The sequence below is a fragment of the Filicampus tigris genome, chromosome 5 (genome assembly GCF_054856515.1).
Source record: "Filicampus tigris isolate MCC_2025a chromosome 5, RoL_Ftig_1.0, whole genome shotgun sequence".
In the NCBI taxonomy this organism is placed as follows: domain Eukaryota; kingdom Metazoa; phylum Chordata; class Actinopteri; order Syngnathiformes; family Syngnathidae; genus Filicampus; species Filicampus tigris.
Window position 1 is genome coordinate 24760924 of NC_141221.1, and position 22720 is coordinate 24783643.

The window sequence follows — 22720 nt, forward strand, 5'->3', positions numbered from 1 at the left end:
AGGTATTTACATGCCTAATTTTCTCTGCCAGTTGAAAATTTATTGCAGTCCTGATTATAGCATCTTAATGGGAGTTTTCCCTTCAGTGATTACTGAACTTTTCCATTGGATACTCTGCCAGGAAAATAAAATTAGTGTTTGATTCAGGTGGAAATTCCCCATAAATGAAAGTGGTCTTTATTGTGCACAAAGTAAATGTTTGAATGTATGTATGACATTATAATGGTCACACCACTTAGAGGCACTCCCATACAGTGACTACTCATGGAAGATCACTATAACAAAACAAAACAAAAAATGGAACAAACCACACGATAGAATTAACCTTTGGAGCAGGTTGGTTCATGTGAATGAAAACTGCTATGATGAGTCATATGTTTGTGATATCACAACCAATGAAAATATAAAAAAATAAAATACGGAACTTACGGTAATGGCGGGTGAGGAGTAGAGGTGTTAACTCCGGCTCCCTATCTACTAGTATTACTCGAATTACCCGTTAGTGTTACAAGTAACACACATACCTGCTCTGGAATGACTTCCAGGACAGCTAAACGACAATCTAAGAGGGACTCGCCACCCAGGGAAGATCATCGATCGCTAACAGCTAAACCCAGACACGGTGAAAGACCGAGGCCTGTTATCGTCAGGTTTCATAACTTTCAAACAAAGGAGATGGTCATTCAGGAAGCTCGAAAGAGAAGATCTGACATGAAGTACCATGGAAAACCTATCTACGTACATGAGGACTACATCCTCATGGAGCAACGCATAGCCTATTGGGACGTGATACAGCTGTACTAACAGGGGCTGAAACCTTATGGAGCAACGCATAGCCTATTGGGACGTGATACAGCTGTACAAACAGGGACTGAAATCTTCGCTCCTCTACCCGGCTAGGCTGCTGATCACAACGGAGAATGGAGAGAGAATTCGGCTGCAATCCGTGGAGGACGCTTAGGAGTACCTTTCTACCAAACAGACTTAGTGACTCTTCATCTGGTTACGGAACTATTTGCCTCGTCGGAATTCGCCGTGTCCCAGGTTCTCACATGACAGTTCATAAACGTCCGACAAGTTGGCACCGCGTTCTACTTGATTATTGCTGACTGCTAAATTTATGTTGTTTTTCCTATTTTTCGAGGGCCTTCCTGTGGGTTTTTTTCATGTTATACTGCGGGGAAAAGCCGAAAGGATAACAACATTGTTTGCCTTTCATATTCCAATATGTGTGTAGTTATGTATATGTGCATATTTATGTGTATTGCACGAATGCGTTTGTGTATGTACCCATGGGGTGTGAAGTTAACACATCCATCCATCCATTATCGATACCGCTTATCCTCACAAGGGTCACGGGGCGTGCTGGAGCCTATCCCAGCTGTCTTCGGGCAGTAGGCGGGGGACACCCCGAATTGGTTGCCAGCCAATCGCAGGGCACACAGAGACAAACATCCACACTCACAATCACACCTAGGGGCAATTTAGAGCGTCCAATCAACTTACCATGCATGTTTTTGGAATGTGGGAGGAAACCGGAGTACCCGGAGAAAACCCACGCAGGCACGGGGAGAACATGCAAACTCCACACAGGGAGGCCGGGGCCGGGATCGAACCCACGACCTCTGAACTGTGAGGCGGACGTGCTAACCAGTCGACATACCGGAACATCTGTACCAATTATAGATAAGAGGTCCCAGAATCTAGATGAGAGAAGACTGAATTAGAGTCACAACCCAAAGTAAGGACTTACAAACAAAACTTAAAAACTTGCAACCAAAATGTCAGAACTTGCAATCAACATTTAAAAACTTGCAACCAAAATTTCGGAACTTGCAACCAACATGTATGGTTTCATGAGAACAAGTTTTTGGGTTATTTGTAAACAAAACCAATACTTTAAATTTTTCAAATATTGATGGCCAAAATTAAATTACGAATACATTATTTTGGTTTGCAAACCGGATTGTTTTGTTTGTTTGTTTGTTTGTATGTTTAAAGAAAAATAGGTGAATGAATCTTTTGAATGGTTCTTTTTGATTAACTGATTCTAGTGATTCAGTTTACTTTAAAGAACTGTCATGCCCAAGTTCAAATTGAACAACTTTATCAAGTGCCTTTTGACGGAAGTCAGGGAGGACCAAACAGCTGTGGCACGAGTATGTTGAGGTACAATATGCATTGTTAACTTTAGCATTGTGATGTTACATACTGCACACGTAACTGTTTTTACATGTAAATTAATTTACTGCACACTAGACATTTTCTGAACTACACAATCTTGTCTTTCATTGTATTTCAATTTTTCAGATGGATGCTGAGGAAATCCCTCATGAATTAATGTACGTACATAGATGAGTCAGGTTTCAAGCTCAGTAAAGCAAAGAGAGGCAGGAATATCATTGGCCACAGGGCTATAATTAATGTCTCAGGGCAACTTGGGGGTAACATCACCCTTTGTGCTGCCATTTCACAGAATGAGGTCCTCCACCACCGTCATGCCAATTTGGGACCTCAACACAGATCACATTCTCAAATTTTTGGGCTGATTGCGCAACCTCGTCATAGTGAATAATGAAATGTTAAACTGCAACACATTGTCATCTGGGACATTGGTTTCAACACCATCAACAGTTTACAGAACTGTACCTTCTACCATATTCTTCATTTCTAAATCCCATCAGAGTGCTTCTCGGCATGGCGGTGGAAGGTTTATGATCTCTGGCTCAAGGCTCAGGTGCACCTTATTCAGGCATAGGAAGAGGCTTGTGACCAAATCGACGTCGCAGGATGTGCAAGTATGAATCTGTCATTCACGATAGTTATTTCCACGTTGTCTTGCCAATGAGGACATTGCCCGTGATGTTGATGAAATTCTCTGGCCAGATCAAACTAGGTAGAAATATATGTAATATTTTATTTGTTTTATTCTGATTTTCTTTTTTTTTCTTTTCAATTCTTTACAATAATTTTAACCTGTAGTGGTAGTACAGTATTTTTATGTGACTATTTTCTTGGCTTTCAGTGTTGGGACATGTTTTGTTGTGGTTGTCTATGTTGAATAATTTTGGTTCTATGAAGAAAAATAAATCATATTTTCAATAGTCTGCAGCATTGATCTTGTTGTTTTTGGTTGATTTACCTTGTTGTATATTTGCACTTTCTCTGTGTACTCTGCTTACAGTAACCTAATCACTGAGAGGTAGAATTGCTAGAAATGTTTTAAGTTAAAAACTGCAGTGGTTAACTGGTTCAACAGAATTAAGACTTGTAAAATGTATGTTTCATATGGTAACTTAATATGGTTTACGTAAATGTGTATTACGTTTTTACAAGAGTGTTTCATTCTGCACAGGACTTGAGGTGTTCTGCATAGTTTGTGTGTGTTTGTGTGGGGGGTTGTGCGCGTGTGTGTGTGGTTGTCCTAAATATTTGTGGTGTTTTGAAATTCAGAGCCCTGTTTTCAAAATAGTGTGCAAGCAATCGTAAAAAAACGCAATGTCCCAGGGCAACATAGGGGTAACATCACCCTTTGTGCTATTTCACAGAATGGGATCCTCTACCGTCATGCCAAAATGGGCCCTCATAACAATGATCACATTCTCACATTTTTGGACTGATTGCATAAACTCGTCACGGCAAACAACCAAATGCACCAGATGCAACACATGTGTCATTCTACCGCTCTGCTCTGGTGCAGAACTGGTTTCAACACCATCCACTACTGTACTTTTGTCCATATTCTCCATTTCTAAACACCACCAAAGAGTTTTCCTCGCCAAGGCGGTGGAAGGTTTGTAATCTGTTGCTCCAGGCTCAGGTGCCTCATTCAGGCCATGGAAGAGGCTTGTGACCATATTGGTGCTGCGGCTGTGCAGGATTTTGATGAAATTCTCTGGCCATATCCATTGAGGCGATTAGATGTGTAATATTTAATTTACTTTATTCGGATGTCATTGATGTTTTCTTTCTTTTACTTCACAGTTATTTTAACCTGTACTGGTAGTATACAATAATTGTATTTGTTAATTTTATTTTCTGGTCTTACAGTTTTGGGACATAATTTCTTGTGATTGTCTATGTTGACTGATTTTGGTTGTATAGAGAGAAATAAATCATATTTTCAGTGGTCTGCAGCACTGATCTTGCGTTTGGTGAATTTACCATGTATATTTTCACTTTCTTTGTGTACTTCATTCACAGTAATCTAATCACTGTGAGCTATTGCTAAATGTGTTTCAAGTTAAGCACAGTAGTGCTTAACTTTTTCAAATCAAGCCTTTTAAAATGTTTGTGCTTCATATTGTAAAATGACATGGTTTATATAAATGTGTATATTGTTTTTACAACAGTGTTTCATTTTGCGCAGCAGGATCTGAGGTGTTCTGCTCAGTGTGTGCGCCTCTGTGCGTGTTGTTAAGCTAATTGTGTGTTGTGTTTTGAAATTCCTGTTTTTTAAATCGTGTTCAAGCAATTGTAAAAAAAAAAACAGTATTACTCATAGAACTCATTATGCTTCTTATTGTACTGAGCAGTCAGGACAGAGATTGATGTACCAGTTTGTCCACGAGATTAATACAGTACTATGTCACAGGTAAATCGCTTGGCACCCTTTAAAACGGGAAGAAAAAAAGAAACATCTGGAAGCTCATTAAGATGAAGTCCAGCCTGACGTTTGGCCATCAAGTCATTTTGTGTGACTTACAAGGCATATTTTTCCGCCAATGTTGGATGGGTGACAAAGTGTAAGAAGGGTGTTCCAGGGTCCAGTGTGTGTGGGTGTGTCCGTGTGTGTGTGTGTGTGTGGGGGGGGGGGGGGGGGGGGGGTGAGAGAGAGAGAGCAAGAGAGAGACAGAGATAGAGAGAAATAGAGAAAGGCTTAAATCCAAACAGATGCTATTTGCAGATCATTTGTTAATTGGACAAAGCTGGATTTTGACTGTGGGTTTTCTACTTTTTTTTTTTTTTTTTTTTTGAAGACAGTTGAAGTAATGATTCATGAGGAAAATCCACATCTGAGAAAGGTTTTCCAAGCTTTTACAGGAATAATATGGGTTTGTCTGTTTTATCCACTTTTTATAACAAGCTTTTTTATTTATAACATGTTTTTGTATTGTCTTGTTGTACTGACATGACTTACATTTGAATGTTCATCATTAATTTGCAAATCAAATAGTGTTTACAAATCCTACCTTTCAGCAAAAGATCAGAAAACATTGTTTTTTTTAAAGACATGATTGATTTGACAGTATCAGCCTTTAGAAGTGTTCTCTAAGAATGCACATATAAACTGTTAATATTGCATATCATAGGACGGATGTTTGTAATTTCACATGTGATACTGCAAATGGATGTTTTTTTTTTAATTTTTTATTTTAAGTTAACAATAGTATATTATTTACACAATAATAATTTAATCATGTGTAATAAAAGAAGAAGGTCCAATAGCCTCATATTTTTAAACAAGTGCATACACACACACACACACACACACACACACACACACACACACACACATATATATATATATATATATATATATATATATATATATATATATATATATATATACCTCTAAATGCTTTTTTATGCAACATATTCACAAATACTGTTAATGCTGTTAACATCTGATTGTATACTTGTATTATAATTCCACAGTGAAAAAATTATTATATTTAATTCTCATCCTAGACTAATAACAAAATTGAGTTGATAGCAAGAAAACATTCAAAATAAAAAGTCAATACAGTATATGCTGATCAAACAGTCCTAAAGGTAGTCATATATTGTTGTGTGCAGCACAGTAAACCTCCTTTTAGCTCGTCTAAAATGCGGTCTACTTTTTTTCATCAAATTGCGAGATGCGCTGGATGATGCGAAAATAACGCTCAGTGAGGCGTAGCGCGTCTACCAAATTCACAAACACGCTGAACTAAACCATTGCCCTGGCAGGAAAATGGCAATGCGCCCATTTTCACGGCAAGCACACAGTACCTTATGTTACCAAATTGGCGGATGAGTCAGGGGTGAGGCCACTCCATGCACCGGAACACCCTGAGAGGCTCAACAAGACCCCAAACGCAGTAGAGTTGACTTGCCCTGATACGATAATGAAGTTAAGCCAGTTTTTACACCAAGCGCACAGGCATCAGTCTACCAAAATAGGGCACTTGGTGTTATTTATTGTTTGTATAATCCATGAATAATGTGACACACCTGGGCAACAAAACATGCCTGTTTGACCCATGTTCCAATAGTTTTGCACTCATACGAAAAATGAATGGGTTGAAATGTTGCAATGTTGGACCCCAAATGTTTTCAGTGAATTACGCAGATAGCAAAAGATGGTAAATCAATGTTGAATTAGGGTTAAGAAGGGTGATTTTAATTTTTTTGTTGAAGACTGATGTTTAATCAATGTATGTTCAACAATATTTAGTCAGCATTGAAGTTTGTGATTCAAAGATGCTGTTGAATCTACATTATATTTTGGTTGAATTAAAAAATTTGAAAGGGCAATGTTTAATTGGGGCGGCACGGCTGGTTAGCACGTCCGCCTCACAGTTCAGAGGTCGTGGGTTCGATCCCGGCTCCGGCCTCCCTGTGTGGAGTTTGCATGTTCTCCCCGTGCCTGCGTGGGTTTTCTCCGGGCACTCCGGTTTCCTCCCACATTCCAAAAACATGCATGGTAAGTTGATTGGATACTCTAAATTGCCCCTAGGTGTGATTGTGAGTGCGGATGTTTGTCTCTGTGTGCCCTGCGATTGGCTGGCAACCAGTTCAGGGTGTCCCCCGCCTACTGCCCGAAGACAGCTGGGATAGGCTCCAGCACGCCCCGCGACCCTTGTGAGGAGAAGCAGTATCGATAATGGATGGATGGATGGATGTTTAATTGGTCCTGATTCATGAAAAAAAATCATTTCTTAGGCATTTCTGCACAGTATTTTGATCCCTTCTAATACATTTTTGAATATTAAACATGTTTCCGAAGTGTCCTTGAGCAAGATACTGAACCCCCAGTTGCTCCTGATGCTGCGTCATCAGTAGGTAGATGAGGTACAGTGTAGAGCGCTTTGAGTAACCAAGGTAGAAAAGTGCTATATAAGTGCCAGCCCATTTACAGTATTTTAACTCCCATTTAGATGACCGTTGAATCAACATTGATGTTATGTGATTTATGGTTGAAAAGCAAACGTTGACCCAACATTTTATCAACCTTACGCTTTCTACTTTAGGTTTCAATGTAGATTCAACACTTAAGCCGAACCATATTTCAACATTGATTCACCCATATTTTGCTTTCTGGGTAACGTAAAGGAACTGAACTTACTGTTCAAATGGTATTGGAGGGCAGTGACTATATTCCACTTTGTGATTTACTTGCTAGCACTGCTTATTTCCCAACCATTAATTATGTAATACAACCAATTCTTACTGTCCACTTGAGCACTGTATAAGACTGAGCTAAAAACAAATAAAACACAACGCAATTTAGGTTTTTCTTATTTATGTAAAATTTGTATGTACATGTAATAGTCAAAAACGCACACAAAATAGTGCTAAAACAGACCAGCAATATCAAGCAAAACACTCAAGAAAACCATTAACACTTTTTCAGCTGAAAAAGTGTCTCACTCCAAACAGTTTCAATTCAGCTTAATAATGATTACTGCAAATACACAGTGGCGCTAGAGGCACAAAAGATGTGGTCAAGAGTGCTTGGTGACACACTGGCAAAACATTTTGCGATTGGAATTTAGGTCCTGTGAGAGTATGCAAGAAGCATGACAATGAAAACAAGCTAAATGGCCGGGTTTTTCATCTCATGACATTAGTCGTTGTTCATTTATTCGTTTGGAAATGTGATGTGAAACTGAATTATTATAACTCAGAATACTAATAACAAAATAATCATTATACTAATCATTTACAGTTTGTTTTGAATAATTTGGAAGTAAATAACAAAAACAGTCCCAATTTTGTGGTCTAGGTCTCATAAAAAAAGAATGTAGGCGGTAACAAGCAAACTGTTACCCAAGATTGAGCATTCCATAATGATAACTATGATTGCATTCTCATTAATAAAATTCCGACAGGACCAATTGAAGTTATGTTTTCAAAGTGTTCTGTTACCTTCAGGCAAAATAGACTGACATGTTATCTGTCCAAATTTGAGAAAACATCTATGTGGAAATTGGGATCGAGGAGAGTTGAGCTTTCTCAACTGAAGAAATAAAGAAACATAACTCTTCAATTTGTGATGTCAACACTCACTCAAAAACTGTGAAAGGGACATTGAAAAGGATATATGTAAACGTAGAAAGATATATCAACATAAACAAGACAATGAAAGAAAAAAAAAGAAAGCAAAGTTTTGGAGTTTGATGCTTGTGCAAGTTCATATGAAGGAGGAGACATGACCAATTGGAGGGAGGTCATCTTATTTGAAGACATTTGCGAAGGCGGGGCATTTGTGGGTCTTGAGTTTCTTGATGGCCTTTTTGAACTCTTTGCTGGACTTGTCCCACTTGTGGATGCCCGTGAGCAGGAACTGCTTGTCAACTTTGCGGCCCATAATAAGATACTGGTTACCCAGATTGTCCAACTGCTGACATGGGCAGTCCGCACCATTCTTCAAGTACATCACCAGCTTCTTCATGTCCTTCTTCTTCAGGTTGCCTGCTTTCAGCATTTTCTTCCGCTTCTGAAAGGTCACCTTGCGGTCCATGTTCTCTCGCTTCACCTCCTTGATCTTGGTCTTAAAAGCTGCAGGACAAGCAATTACACGCATCAGTTAATTACTTATGCATGGAGAATGTGTTTAAGTGTAAAATCTTGAAATATAATCAGAAAATACAACAGGAAAAACAGTGAGAAAACATGTAACATTTAGAGATAACACTCGATCTTTTCTATGAACAAAAATCACTTGATTTGAAGGTTTTTTTAAGATTCTCTCTTTATTTTTTGAAAGCGCCATGATCTTTCCTAACTGTATATAATCTGTTTCCGTTCTGAAATGCAGCCTAAATAATATGTGGTGGCCTATGTTATGTCCCTCAATTATGGAGTGTACAGTAAGTGCATGTGCAACACCTTATTCCTTGAGACATGTGACAGTCACCTGGTTTACATGATATCTGATGAATTACATCAAATAATTTGAGATTTGGAACTGACAGTGCCCATCTTGTTTTTTATACTAGTACATACTGAATTTGTATTATTTTTCTTTGTTGTTTTGAACAGACAACTTAACTGGTTACCAACTTGAAATCAAAGCCACCAAATCACAACAAAAATATTTTTGTACTCAAATATCTTGTCAATTAAAATAATAATAATAATAATAATAATAATAATAATAATAATAATAATAATAATAATAATAATAATAAATAAAATCAAAATAGGTAGAGGCACCGTTTCCTCCAGTATTAAAAGTGTACGTTAGGGATTTAGGGCTCTTATTCTCAGTCTCTGAATGGTCTCAATAACAATCTCTGAGGAAGCTAAGTGTTCACTGAAAATAAAATGTACCATATTCATAATTATGTGTCCCGTGTCATCTTCCACACCGCTTATTCTGTACAGGGTCGCAGGGAGTTGCTAGAGCCTATCCCAGCTGTCATGTCATCTTCCAAACCGCTTATCCTATATAGGGTCGCGGGGAGTTGCTGGAGCCTATCCCAGCTGACTATGGGCAAAAGGCGGATTACACCCCGAACTGGTCACCAGCCAGTCGCAGAGCACACCCACAGACACAGAAACTGAGCAGGAACAGATCCCACGCTGCCCGCACACAACTAAGGTGGGTGCACCACTACACCATCAGCGACCCATTGTTCATAATTAGTGAGTCATAAAACAAGGTTGCGCCCACCTCTGAACAACCTCATCCTGAGATCCTCATCCTTTGTCCTTTGCACTGTGCTGATTGATAGTTAAATATCTTATCGTTAAATATCGTGAAACTGACTTGTGAAAGTTTTTGGCCCCCTTGAACTATTTCACCTTTTGCCATATTTCAGGCTATCAAAAAGATATCAATTCATTTCTATGAAGAATTAACACCAACACCATATTTTAACCTTTTTTTTAGAACTAAAAACTGAAAAGTGGTGCATGCAAAATGATTCCCCCTCCCCCGAATTAATACTTTGTAGAACCACAGTTTGCTATGATTACAGCTACAAGTTTCCAAAGTTCCAAAAATCTAGTAAAGGTTTTTTTTCATTCACAAATTGTTAAACACATGTATCCACCTAGTCCTGATACAGCTTTTGACATTGTAGCATAGGTGTAATTTATGGGGCGGATACAGTTGCTAAACAATGATAAAATGTCCCCTGCAATTTTTCAGACGGCAGTTTTGTTCTCCTGTAGTTGTTTTTTTACCATTGAAAAATACATATTGATAATCAACACTAAAGAATTGATTTTCCCTGCTCACTACTGCATGTAAAGCTCAATTTTTACGCTTGCCTTTAAATGCAACGCTAAGGCCAGCCAATCACAAACTTAATTTCATGTTGGTTGTGGATCGACAGTTGAGGCCAGCCAATGACAAACTTCTGGGTGGGCCCAACGAGGGAGTAAGGCCTAGATAGACCAACCCAACGTTGGCCAACTGTGACCGACGCTTACCCCCTGTGGCGTCGGGCCTACTGTCGGCACGTTGCGCTGGAAAAATACACTGCAACGACAGACAGCGATGCTGACCATGAAAGTACCTTCTGCATATGCATGAGATGTTGCAAAATTGTTACAAATCAAACTGTGGGTGGGAGTTCCAGCCATATTTAAGGGGGGCAGTGCCCCTGCACCCCCCTTTGAGCTCCGCCAGTGGTATCATATACTACATAGAGTTACGTACAGTGGAGCATTTTTTTTTAATCACAAAACTGAGCATCTTCATTAAGAGAATATGCAACACGTAACACACCTAAGCGAAAAAAGAAAACAAATATTGTATCTGTGCTCCAGTATATCCCCACTTTCATTTGATCAAAGAGTAACTTACAATGATTTAAAATTGTGTCCAAAGCAGCACACATTGGCCTATTGCCATGAAGTGGTTAACAGGAGGGAAGTTATTGCATATCTTTCATCTTATACTATTTTCACAAAGCACAGAACAAACATTAAATAGACTATGTTACATCACTGGGTGCTTTGTTTTGTTATTGTTGTCTGCTGCTGCCTGACACAAGTCTTTCTGTTAGTTTAGTTAGGCTGAAGCTCTAGGCAGCCATAAAGCCAAAGGAAGGGTGTGTGCTGTCTCCCATTGACAATGAATGGCAACATGGCTGATCCAAGTAGCTTAAGTGATCAGTCCTGCAGTACAGAACTGCTCTGTTCACTATATCAGCAAGGGGGAAAAGCAATTTGGCAATGACAACAAAGTGAGCTGTCCAAAGCAGAGGAGAGATTTAATTGAAGGGTTTTGGAAGTTTTGGGTGCAATGAAGTTCCATAAAACTCTAAGCGTGGAGAGATAAATTGCGGTGGGAACAAAGTGTGGAGTGGGGCAGGCCGTAAATCCGTTAGGAGCTGAGTGCAGCGCGGATTTGTGTCTGACAGAGGGAAATTCATCAGGATCCCCGAGACATTAGTGGGTGTGATAGTGCTGCGGGAATGACTTAAAAGCGTTACTTTTTCAACAACCTTTCTATTGGCAGCAGTGCAAGTATAAGAAGTCCTCCTTACATTTAACTACTTTTAATCAAAAGCTGACTTGGCTTAGTTATCTTCTGCTTTCACTAAGGTCAAACCACATGGGGACGTGCTTGCGCATTAAGCAGGAATCATTAATGTGCATGTATAAAAATGTTGAGGAGATACCTAAAAGAAACCAACAAGAACAACAACCATTTAACTTCCACCTCTAAATGAGAACAGGTTTTCAACTATTTCCAGTAAGTCAGATTTTCAGTGGACAAACAGGCCAATCCGCTGCCAAAGTGGGTATATTTAATAAGGATTTCTGCCAAAAGTCAATGACTCATTCTTAAAACCTCACCATGCTTATCCATCGCATTGTTGCACAGAAAAGACAGGAAGTCTTTAAAACATATCTATTTTATGGTCCACTCCAAACAAAATAGGCAAGCCCGTCTGTAAAGGCAGCTTGTAAACTTGGTTCCAAATCCTGCTGTCCCCATTCCCTGCTGTCAAGTCAAAACTGAGCACAATGCACGCCATTGGTGTGAAAAACATCATAAGCTTAGAGTGGGTCTAATTTGTGTGTATTTAATTGGTTTCCTAAATACATGCAATGAAGTCATGCTTGGCTTCAAGCACAGTTGGAAATATTTTGCACTTTTCGCGTCCTACAAGAAACAGTCTCAGTTGGCCAGCTGGAAGAAGAAACAGATGTTTGGCCCGGATACTGCAAAAATGCTATCTGCTGTCATGCTGTACATTACTTGATACGGCATCTCACAATTACCAAGCGCCATACAGGGATCTAAGTGGCCTTTTCAGCCATCCCCAAGATGTGTTTCTGCAGTAAAACTATTACACAAGCACTGCAGTGTTTCATCCAGGTCATCAGGGCTTAATTTGTCTGCGTCAACTAAGGCGAAACTTCTAACTAGGAACCAAAAACATTTTTTCTCCAGGATTTTCTCGACGATTGAACAAGGAAACAAAGTGACACCATTGTTTGGGGCAAATGATGACCCAAATGCCAGAAGGACAAGACTCATCACCAGTCTAAACAACAAGGCTAAACATGATACAATAACTTTAAACCCCAGATGGGACAAGGAAGAAAGTCTGTTTTCAATATTCATGTTAGCTCGGGAAGGAACGTGGACGTCGGCTTGCCAATATATTTTGGAGCAGCTAGAGAATACAATATACAGGTTTGGAGATGCTTTTTCTGACAAAAATCAAATACTTCCATACTACTGCCTTTTTAGAACGGTTTGTTTATGTTGTACTCCATCTGGTTTCCATTTCAATTGGGCAGATGACTCTTCAATGCAATGAACGTGCACATCTACAGGTCTTCAGTACTTGTCTTCAAGATTGCAATGCATCACCCCTGCAACGCACAGACACTCCTGTGAAATTGTATCTGATTTGTCAAACAAGGTCATAATTCATGTCACTTTCAATCGACAGAAGTGACAAAATGGCCGTCCCCTGAGATGGCTAAAAACGGGTCGATTTTTCTGCTTAAATCATATTCCACTAACGCAATATTCATCAGAATGCCATGTTTAGTCTAGTGAAGGCGCGGAGAACATATTTTTGAAAAAAATATGTTTGCGTTGACTTCCCTTTTAATAATAATCTCATCTGATTAAAAGTGCATAAAGTGGATATTTGTGTTGATCGTCAAAGACGTGGCATGTTATCTGCAGTAGACATTTGAAATGATCACAGGTGGACATTGTGTCAGACTGACGGAAGGTCCGTCCATCACTGACAGACGGCCATGTTCCTGACGAATGGCGAATAACGGTAAACTTAGAAAAATGCCACACTAGGCACCGACGGAAGTGTGTTTTCGTCCGTCAGTACAATCGTCAAGTACCTCTCGATCCGTCACTGACGGGCGTCTGTTTTGCTGACGACTGATGGAAACATGCCCCGCCTGTCTCATGTGTGTTTGTTCACGGGAGTCAATACAGCCGGCTTGCTTGAGTAGACTGCATTGATTATATGTACAGAAGGTGGCGGTGTACAAAAAAGAGACAATGGAGCATGTCTTGGAATCACGTGTTTAGTATAGTCATGTAACAGCCTCAAGACAGCAACTAACAGCTTTGAATACAAGCGGCATTTTGACAGTGAAGATATTGTGAGTGAAGTTTTAAATTTGTATTTTTATTTTTGGAAAGAATATGATTAAATAGGAGGTTGTGAAATAGCATTATGCAGACCCACACTCATTTTCGAAAGGAAACCATTTTTTGCCGGTCCGTCCTCCGTCCGTGACCTGTGTATCCTTCCGTCCTTGTCACTCCGTCCTTTTTCATAAAAATGATCGTCCTCCGACCCCATCCATCTACATCCGCCTAAAGCGCTTCCGTCCTTGCATTCCGTTGATCTGACATCCGCCCCCCGCCCGTCGCAACCACCCCACCCCAGCCCCACCCTCCCACACCTGAATAACTGTCTGTTCATGACATTATTTCAAGCTCATTAGCTGGCTTCTAGAAGAAGAAGATGGCTAATTTCCAATGCAAATCCACTTACCGGCGGGGAGTATCGTGAGTGGATTGAACTGTACAACTCTTAACTGCCAGCAGCCATCGTTGATATGATGATGAAGATGATGATGATGAAGCACGGACCGAACAAGCCGAGGGACATCACGAGAATATTCAAGATTGCGTAATAACACAATACTATTGTGTTTTGTTGAACTTTTTCACTTTTTATTGCTTTATTTTGCAACGGACTGTTCCGTCCCAAGGACAGAATGCCCACCTCTGGGTAATGCACTAAAAGTTGTTTGCCAACCGCCAAAAGACAGAAGAAGAAGAAAAGGAAGCCAAAGGGATCATCTCCTATGTCTCCTAATTGCAAAATTCCTAGGTCCTGAAAACATTGTACGTTAACCCAGAAGTTGTTCTCACGCCGTCTCACTTGTTTTAAATGCACGCCAAGGTGCGAAGAGCAAGCATTGAGGACCTTCCATCGGCTACCTTAAATCGAGGGACGTGTGTTGTATACTCTGCGGAAGTCCTGTAGCTCTTTGATGGTGACCTATGAAAACGGGCAGAGATGGGTATTTTACCCTATTTTGCCAGTCCGTCGTCCATCCGCGACTTGGGCACCCTCCATCAATAAATAAAATAATCGTCCATTCTTCCATCCCCGTCCATCCTCGTCCTCTTAAAGCACTTCCGTCCTTACATTTCACCAGTCCATCCCCCCTGCCCAGGAAAACAAAAAGCGTCCATGATGGTGCATGACGCCGTGGGAGGGAGGCTAACGCATACCTGTCAAGTTGTACACTTTCGGCGTAGTTTGTACAGGTGGAAACACCTTTTCAAACACGTACGCCGTACATGCTGATTTCCATTCACATGACAACAGCCATTTGAAAATAATGTAGAATGTGTAAGATTATTACACAGATATGTAAGGTCAAATTACAATTTTCGTAAGATACAGTACAACCCGGGGTTGACAGGTATGCTAACAGCAGAGGCTTCATAATTCATAATCATTAGGCATTTAAAGATCATTAGCTGGCTAATTTTCTATTCACATCTACTTACCGGCTGGGAGTAACGTGAGTGGATTGAATTGTTTATAACTATTTAAGTGTCAACCAAGATGACAGAGGTGGGAATTCCGTCCAACCGACGGAACGGTCCGGCTATCAGTCACTGACAGACGCCCGTTTTGCTGACGTTAGACGATAGATGGGGAAAAAAGACGGACTAAGCATAGATGGAAGTGGATTTTCATTCATCTGTGTTATCATCACTAACCTGGTTAAGTCCAAACGGACCTCACAGTTTATCATTGATGGATGCTTTTGCTGACGAGAGACGGAAATGCAACCCAGACTGCATTGACTATATTTGTACAACAGGGGGCGGTATACACCAAAGACAGAATCGTGTGTAAGCCAAGCTGACTAGAAGTAATCCATTCATCATGCATTATCCAAACCGCTTATCTAAGACCAGTAGTAACGTGACACATGATTCTGGTTAAGATAAGCAAAACTTTAAAGTAAAACTTTTAATTGTTAAAGTGGCAGCAGGCTCCCATTTAACAGTTCAATCAATTGGCAAATAAATGTAGGCTGTGTGAAATGTCAAATGTATGTAAGTGTAAAGCTGTTTGAGCAGCAGAAATTTCACCTACGTGCAATGCATTCACTCAATCACAGATGCCAGAAGTGGCCGCACTGAATGAATGCGGAAGCCGGTCCCGTGTTGAGAGACACTTTGAACTTTTCCCAAAAATGAAAATATACCGCTAAACAATCAGAATGGCCCTTAAAAAAAATGAAACTGCAATAGAGAGTGTTATTGGAAAGGCTTGTCATACAAGGAGTAGAAAAATCTGTGCTCTTCCTCTTACATTAAGTAACCAGGCTACGTATGTGTTGTTGTTGTGATTTTTACTAGACAGACACATGAGAAAGCACTTGCTGGTGATAGTGTGAGCAAGGCAATCAAAAACGTGTAAAATTATCCAAAGAAATTTGTAGCGAATTAATCTTTTAAATGACAATGTAACATCCCACTTAGTGATTTTTCTGAACTGAAAAAGACAAGTTTCCCTGAATTGGTATGCTCAAATCAACCAATGAAATATAAAAGAAACAAGCATAAGAAACACTTGAATCAGAATTTTTTCCTATTTTGTTTTGGCTATTATTGTGGAAAAAGAGTTTTCTATTAGGAACTGTAGTCCTCTTCCCCTTTTTCCCCTCCTCTGGTAATGTGAACGGGCAATAAAAAGTGATCATCTTTTTAAAAGAGTTTTTTTATTTCTTTATAATAGTGTGTGTTTTCACTTGTTTCTATATTGCATTATATTTATTTTTAACCATACACTGGTTAAACCCCGGCGGCACGGTGGTCGACTGGTTAGCACGTCCGCCTCACAGTTCAGAGGTCGTGGGTTCGATCCCGGCTCCGGCCTCCCTGTGTGGAGTTTGCATGTTCTCCCCGTGCCTGCGTGGGTTTTCTCCGGGTACTCCGGTTTCCTCCCACATTCCAAAAACATGCATGGTAAGTTGATTGGATACTCTAAATTGCCCCTAGGTGTGATTGTGAGTGCGGATGTTTGTCTCTGTGTGCCCTGCGATTGGCTGGCAACCAGTTCAGGGTGTTCCCCGCCTACTGCCCAAAGACAGCTGGGATAGGCTCCAGCACGCCCTGCGACCCTTGTGAGGAGGAGCGGTACAGATAATGGATGGATGGATGGTTAAACCCCCCAAAAAGGGAAATATAACTTAATTGCAGGTGTGGAACGGATTAATTGAATTTCCATTCATTATATTATCTTGATTTATGAACATTTCACGTTACAAACGGACTCACGTAGCCGCTTCAGTTCGTACCTAGAGGTTCCACTGTACATTTTAACGTATTTGCAATATGTTTAAATGCTTTGCAAATGCACATACGTTGGAACATATTTATGACTATGTTTATCATATTTGCCTGTCAAAAATGTTTACTCAATATTGGCAGTTCCACGCTTCCATAGAATACAGATGGTTTAATGTAGCTATTCTTTTACTTTTACTGTTTTGGTCATGCATTGGGGTTTTATTAAGGTATTTAGCTCTGTGTGATTTCTAGTAGTTATTATTTTTATTTTATTCAGAAGTCTAAGCAAAAATGGTAATACGGCATTCAACAACAGTTGGCCCAGACAGCAAAACAAACATTCAACTTTACTGCTGCATGGAGCTGTCACATAAAGACTTTAACGACCCCACTTCATTAGCCACTGAACACAATCCTCTCCTAATCCAGACAAACTGTGACTTGTGACCAAAAGATAAAACCTGAGAGCTGGTTTGTGTAGAAACAGCAAAGTTGACTAATAGAGGTTGCACTTTAAAAAATGTTGCTTGACATACTGAAACAAAATTGATATAAAGAGGTCAGGAGCTGTTTCAAGATCGATGAGAGAAAATAAACAAATGCTGCTCACTGTACAATGGTTTATGTATATACTTGTGAGTGCATATGACTGAGTATCACGGCATACTTACCAAATTCGCTGGCACACATATGCTCGAGCATGGCATCTGTTTTCATTTCATTGTCACAGGGAGGGCAAATGGGAGAGTAGCCTGTGGAGAAATGGGGGGTCAAAGTATGTAAATCAATCAGCAATCGGACAAGTCCGATTTATAGTATACACATTCATACCCATGATTTATTTTTAGGATGTGGAAAAATCTGTTATTACCGGTAACAATCTTTTCTGTTCCTTCAACATTGATTTGGAAATTGGAAATTACTTTTTGTTTAATCTCTCTCATTAATCAAGTGTGATGACAGCAAAACGCCTTTAGCATAATGAAGTGCAAAAAGCCAAAACAAAACATCACAGTCCTAGCCTTTAATTAATTGAAAGGTATACAGCTATGGCATTTTGGCTGCATGACCAAATCATATGTAGTGTGTTCAGCCTTTGTCTTTTCGGCTGCGTATGCCCTTATAAAATGACATCAGCAAGGAATGTTTTCAACTTTTATGGCCGCCTCTAACTAAAAGAGGCAGAAAGCAATGTTTTTTAGATTCTGATTGCGTGTGGTTAAATGTGTGCTTTCTATTTAACCAAACTACTAGCATCTTTTCACAATCACACAGGGGTAAAATGGGGGGTAAACAAATAGTTTTCTCTCCATTGCCAGTTGTCCATTACATGTGTTTAACAAAAGTTTGTCAAAGTGACACCGTGGTGTAAAGCGCTTGTGAAAACAGACACTGTTTACCGAGTCTCACAGTCCCTTTGCTTTATTGAGATGGGTTCTCCTTTTAAATCAATTATCACCCCATTGTATGTTGCAACAGGAGAGCGGTAAGCACTGTTAGCTAACTTCTGCTAAAGATAAGGATAGAAAGCTGAAAGGATCCATTTGAATGCTGATGCCAGTGGTTAAATTCATACCAACCAGGCCTCCAAGTGTGCCCTACACTGCAAAAATAAATAAATGTAAGTCTAAATTTAAGTAATAAATACTTGAGAGGATTCGGACTAAAAACAAGTGAAAGTGCAGTAACACTTGGTAAGATGTCTTGAAATTAAAACAATTATCTTGGCTTTTGAAAAGAGAGAAATACATTAAAATAAGTTGTGAAACACTTATTTCAAGCACTATATTAGGTCAAATAAAGTTGAAACTAACCTACCATGCATGTTTTTGGAATCGGAGGGAACAGAATACCTGGCGAAAACCCAGGCAGGCACCGGGAGAACATGCAAACTCCACGCAGGAAGGCCGGGGCTGGATTCAAACCCACGACCTCTGCACTGTGAGGCAGACATGCTAACCAGTTAACTACCGTGCCGCCCTGGAGTACATTATAATAAAAAGTGTGAAATGAAGTGTGTTGATATTGGTACAGCAGTTACTAAGAGGTTCTTAAAACAAGTTTTTACAGCTAAAAGTTATTTGAAAACATAAACCAGAGCATCAAACTGAGACTTTGACAGTAATTTTGCTTATTTTGCATGTAAATGAACCCATTTTAGGATCTACAAAATAATTAAGAAATAAAAGACAAATAATCTTAAAACAATATTAACAATTTTACAAATTCTGCTCTTGCATAGTATATTATTGTCAAAAGAAGATCAAAAAGACTTTTTGGCTTAGATTTTTAGAAAATTTAGCTGATTTTTGTAGTGCTGCTTCATTTCTCACCAGCGACAACAAATAACAGGTGATGTCTGTAGAGTGGGGACATCTGTGTGGTCCAATAAACTTTGAAGGATTTCTTTTTTTTTCTTTTTTTTAGATAAACAGGCCTCTATCCATACCAACGTGTCAGTCAATACCCCCCCCCCCCCGCCCCCATCTCTCACACACACAGGGCCATGTCCTCTTTTCAGATACAGTGAGCACTGTTTAATGCTGGAAGATGCACAGTCGCCCCATTTATAGCTCACATATAGTGTGAAAAAGCCTTCAAGTGGCGTCGTTAAAACGTCACATGGAAATCTAAGTGCACAGTTGATGATGTGATGATGGAAACCCCCCTCCATGTTAGGTTGAAAATGAATGAGATGGCTGTACATTCCCTACCCAGGTGTAGACCTCACTTGAGGCATGTGGCAGCGGTACAGCAACACAACAGCAAACCTACTTTTATAATCAACCCACACTTTGTCTTTCCCCAGACTTGCTGGTTTTGGCCATCTTTCAAGGTTCCTCTGGTATTTGTCAGCTTGGCTTGGGCTGGGAACAGAACCCCCTGCCCTCCCCTCCACTGATTCTGTGTGAGGTGTGTGAGTCAGCCTCACACTAAGGACTAGGAGTCTCTGCAGGTTTGGGGCATGAGCAGCCGGAGAGCCATTAGTAATGGATGATGGCTCAGGGTGGGGTGGGGTTGGGGTTACAGGGAGGGGTGGATGGTATGTGGGGCTTGACTAGTTTTTTAAGCAGCTTGCTTCAAGATTGCTGAAGAAATTCACAATCCCCTGAATTTTAAAGTCTCTCTTGACGCAATATTGAAAGATGGGGATCTTTTTCCTGTCTCACTTAATTTGTCATTGAATAGTTTACTTTATAGGCTGAGCTATTCTTTTTTTCATGGGCTTCTACCCAGCATTGTTCTTTGCTACTCAATAAACACAAAGCATAAAAATGAGCTTTTCAGTGATCCATCACGCTAAGTAAACAGCTTGCTGACAGCTTTGCGTGGTCAGGGTTGCAAGTCCCTTAATTACAGAATATGAAACTACAACCATTTTAGATGTGGGTTGTCATTGCATAGCAGCGCTCTTCCCCAAAAGGTTGCATTGACTTTGTTTGTGTTGGGATTTACATCTTCACACCTTCACCCCTGAAACAACAGTATCAAGCCAATTTATCTGCACCAGTGTCACATTTTACAGGGTGGCAAAAGTGGTCACTGTTTGTTTTTTCAGCAGGGTACTTGGACTTAATTCCTTTTAATGTTAGTTACTTCACTGACATGCAGTCAATATTTGGGTTATGGTCAAAATTCCGTTTTCTGAAACATTCCGGATAACCCGTTTACAGTCGTGAGTGGACAGATTTACTCCTGTGTATATGGTAATTACTAATTATGATCAATTTCAATATCCCAATATTCCATATTCTATTCAAACTTGCAGTGCAATGTTGTCTGTATTAACCTGTTGAGTGAACATCGATGCTCACTACTTTTACAAGTGCATTGTGGCTAATTTGGAGTGCCCTACATTTATCTTCCCTGAACTTTTGGACACCCCTACAAAATGGCGTAACCCCTTAATAGTTCACAAAGAAGGGAATAATGTGCACATTCGGACAGCCTGTGTCATTTTCGCCGTAGAGACAGATAATATTGTGAAAATACAGCAGAGAAATTCATGTATTCAAGTTAGGCTCGCTGGTGGCTTCACTTGTGGCTACGGCGAGTGAGTGGCATCTCCGTACATAAAGTACTTCCTGTACTCAAAACACTAAGATACCTTGTGGAGAGAGCATGTGCAGAACACAAATTAGAGGGGTAACCCAGGGGTCTTATTCATGTTAAAAAAACAAAAAAAACAAAAAAAAACGACTATGGGCATACACCCAAATAAGGATTGGTTAAATTTATCCACAAAATATGTTACATTTGACCAATCCAGATAATTGTCATGTATCCAACCATTTGGTTAAAACAACCAATCGATTGGTGCTAGGGCCAACCAATACAAATTGGTCATTCTGACCCAGATATTGGTTAATTTGGATTGGAATTTTAAAAAAGTAATCAGGCGCATATTGTGTACCAAGAGTGACTGGAGTTTTTCTGGATAATGTTGCAAACATCTGATCAAATGCATGTATTTTATATAAATTTGAACCACTTTGTGGTTGTAGAAGAAATTGATGGAAAGTTTAGAAGTCGAAACGTGGATAAAAGGTGAATACGCGAAATCAAACAAATACAAAAAATGGGAAACAAACGCAAGAACAAATTAAACACGAAAAAAATAAGACAAAGTAGTACAGACTGATCTTACCTGTCTGCTTTGTGGATTCGGTGGCGTTGGGTTGAGTCATGGCGATGCACACGTCGTCTTGTGGGTATTTGTCGCAGGTGAGCATCTCCGGCCAGGGGAAGCCAAACGCCTCCATGATGGGGGTGCAGCCGTCCCGCACGGCCTCGCACAGCCATCTGCACGGGTAAATGGGCCGCTCCAGGCACACGGGCGCAAAGAGCGAGCAGAGAAATACCTGCGTGCCCGGGTGGCAGTTCTTGTGCACCAGAGGCACCCAGCTGCTGGCCTGTTGCTTCACTTCGGCCATGGTCTCATGCTCCAGCAGGTTGGGCAACAGCATCTGACCATAGCCCACATTGTGGCACAGCCTCAGGTCGTCCGGGATGTCCACGCATTGCGGGGGCTTTCCGTAGCTGCGCCCGCCGTTGTACGAGTCCGACGACTTCCAGCTCAGATACTCGTACTCGGAGGCTCCGCATGCTGTCAGGAGCGCCATGCTCAGAGCCAAGCGGATCATCCCTAAAGCTGATTGAGAAGTAGCCCTCATTTTGACTTCTCGCAAACTATATTGTTACTCGAAACAGTGAGCTCACTTCAGGAAGAAACCCAGAAGGACGACCGGGATGTGCAAAGAAAGATCCGCTTAAGTAAAGTCCTCTACGTGTTGCGCTCCTCGAGAGCGTGTGACTTCTGCAGAGTTTGGCGCTCAAGTGGTGTGCTGGTCGGACACAAGCGCACAAGAGGTGATTGTAAAGTGCGCACTGGCCAATGAGGGAGCGTCTTAAAGCCTTTTGGCAAAGTGCTGTCAGTCAAAGCGCTTAATTACCCAATGTGTAAAAACTCCCCGGGAGCCTTTCCTATACCCTTCCTTTTACTCCCCTGCTTGTAGTTCCTTTGTCAAACCAAACTGCAGAATAGAAATGCCAAAATAAATCTCACAATGGTAAATGAATGGCTTCTAGACTTTGTGGTTACTGCGCAAAAAACAGCCTTCTGCTCATTAGACCATCAGAATGTCTAGAGAGACATTCGAGAAATATACTGAGTTGTAAAGT

General features: G+C 40.4%; 1 protein-coding gene across 1 annotated transcript; it reads right to left on the bottom strand.

Annotated features, from left to right (window-relative positions):
* Window positions 1–7490: 7490 nt before the first annotated feature.
* sfrp1a (secreted frizzled-related protein 1a) lies at window positions 7491–22404 on the bottom strand. Its single transcript, XM_086032101.1, has 3 exons — window positions 21687–22404; window positions 17710–17790; window positions 7491–8766 (listed from the first exon to the last, which is right to left on the bottom strand). The coding sequence occupies exons 1-3, from the start codon at window positions 22210–22212 to the stop codon at window positions 8441–8443; spliced, it is 933 nt and encodes a 310-aa protein (XP_085888227.1). The 5' UTR covers window positions 22213–22404; the 3' UTR covers window positions 7491–8440.
* Between the last annotated feature and the right edge of the window lie 316 nt (window positions 22405–22720).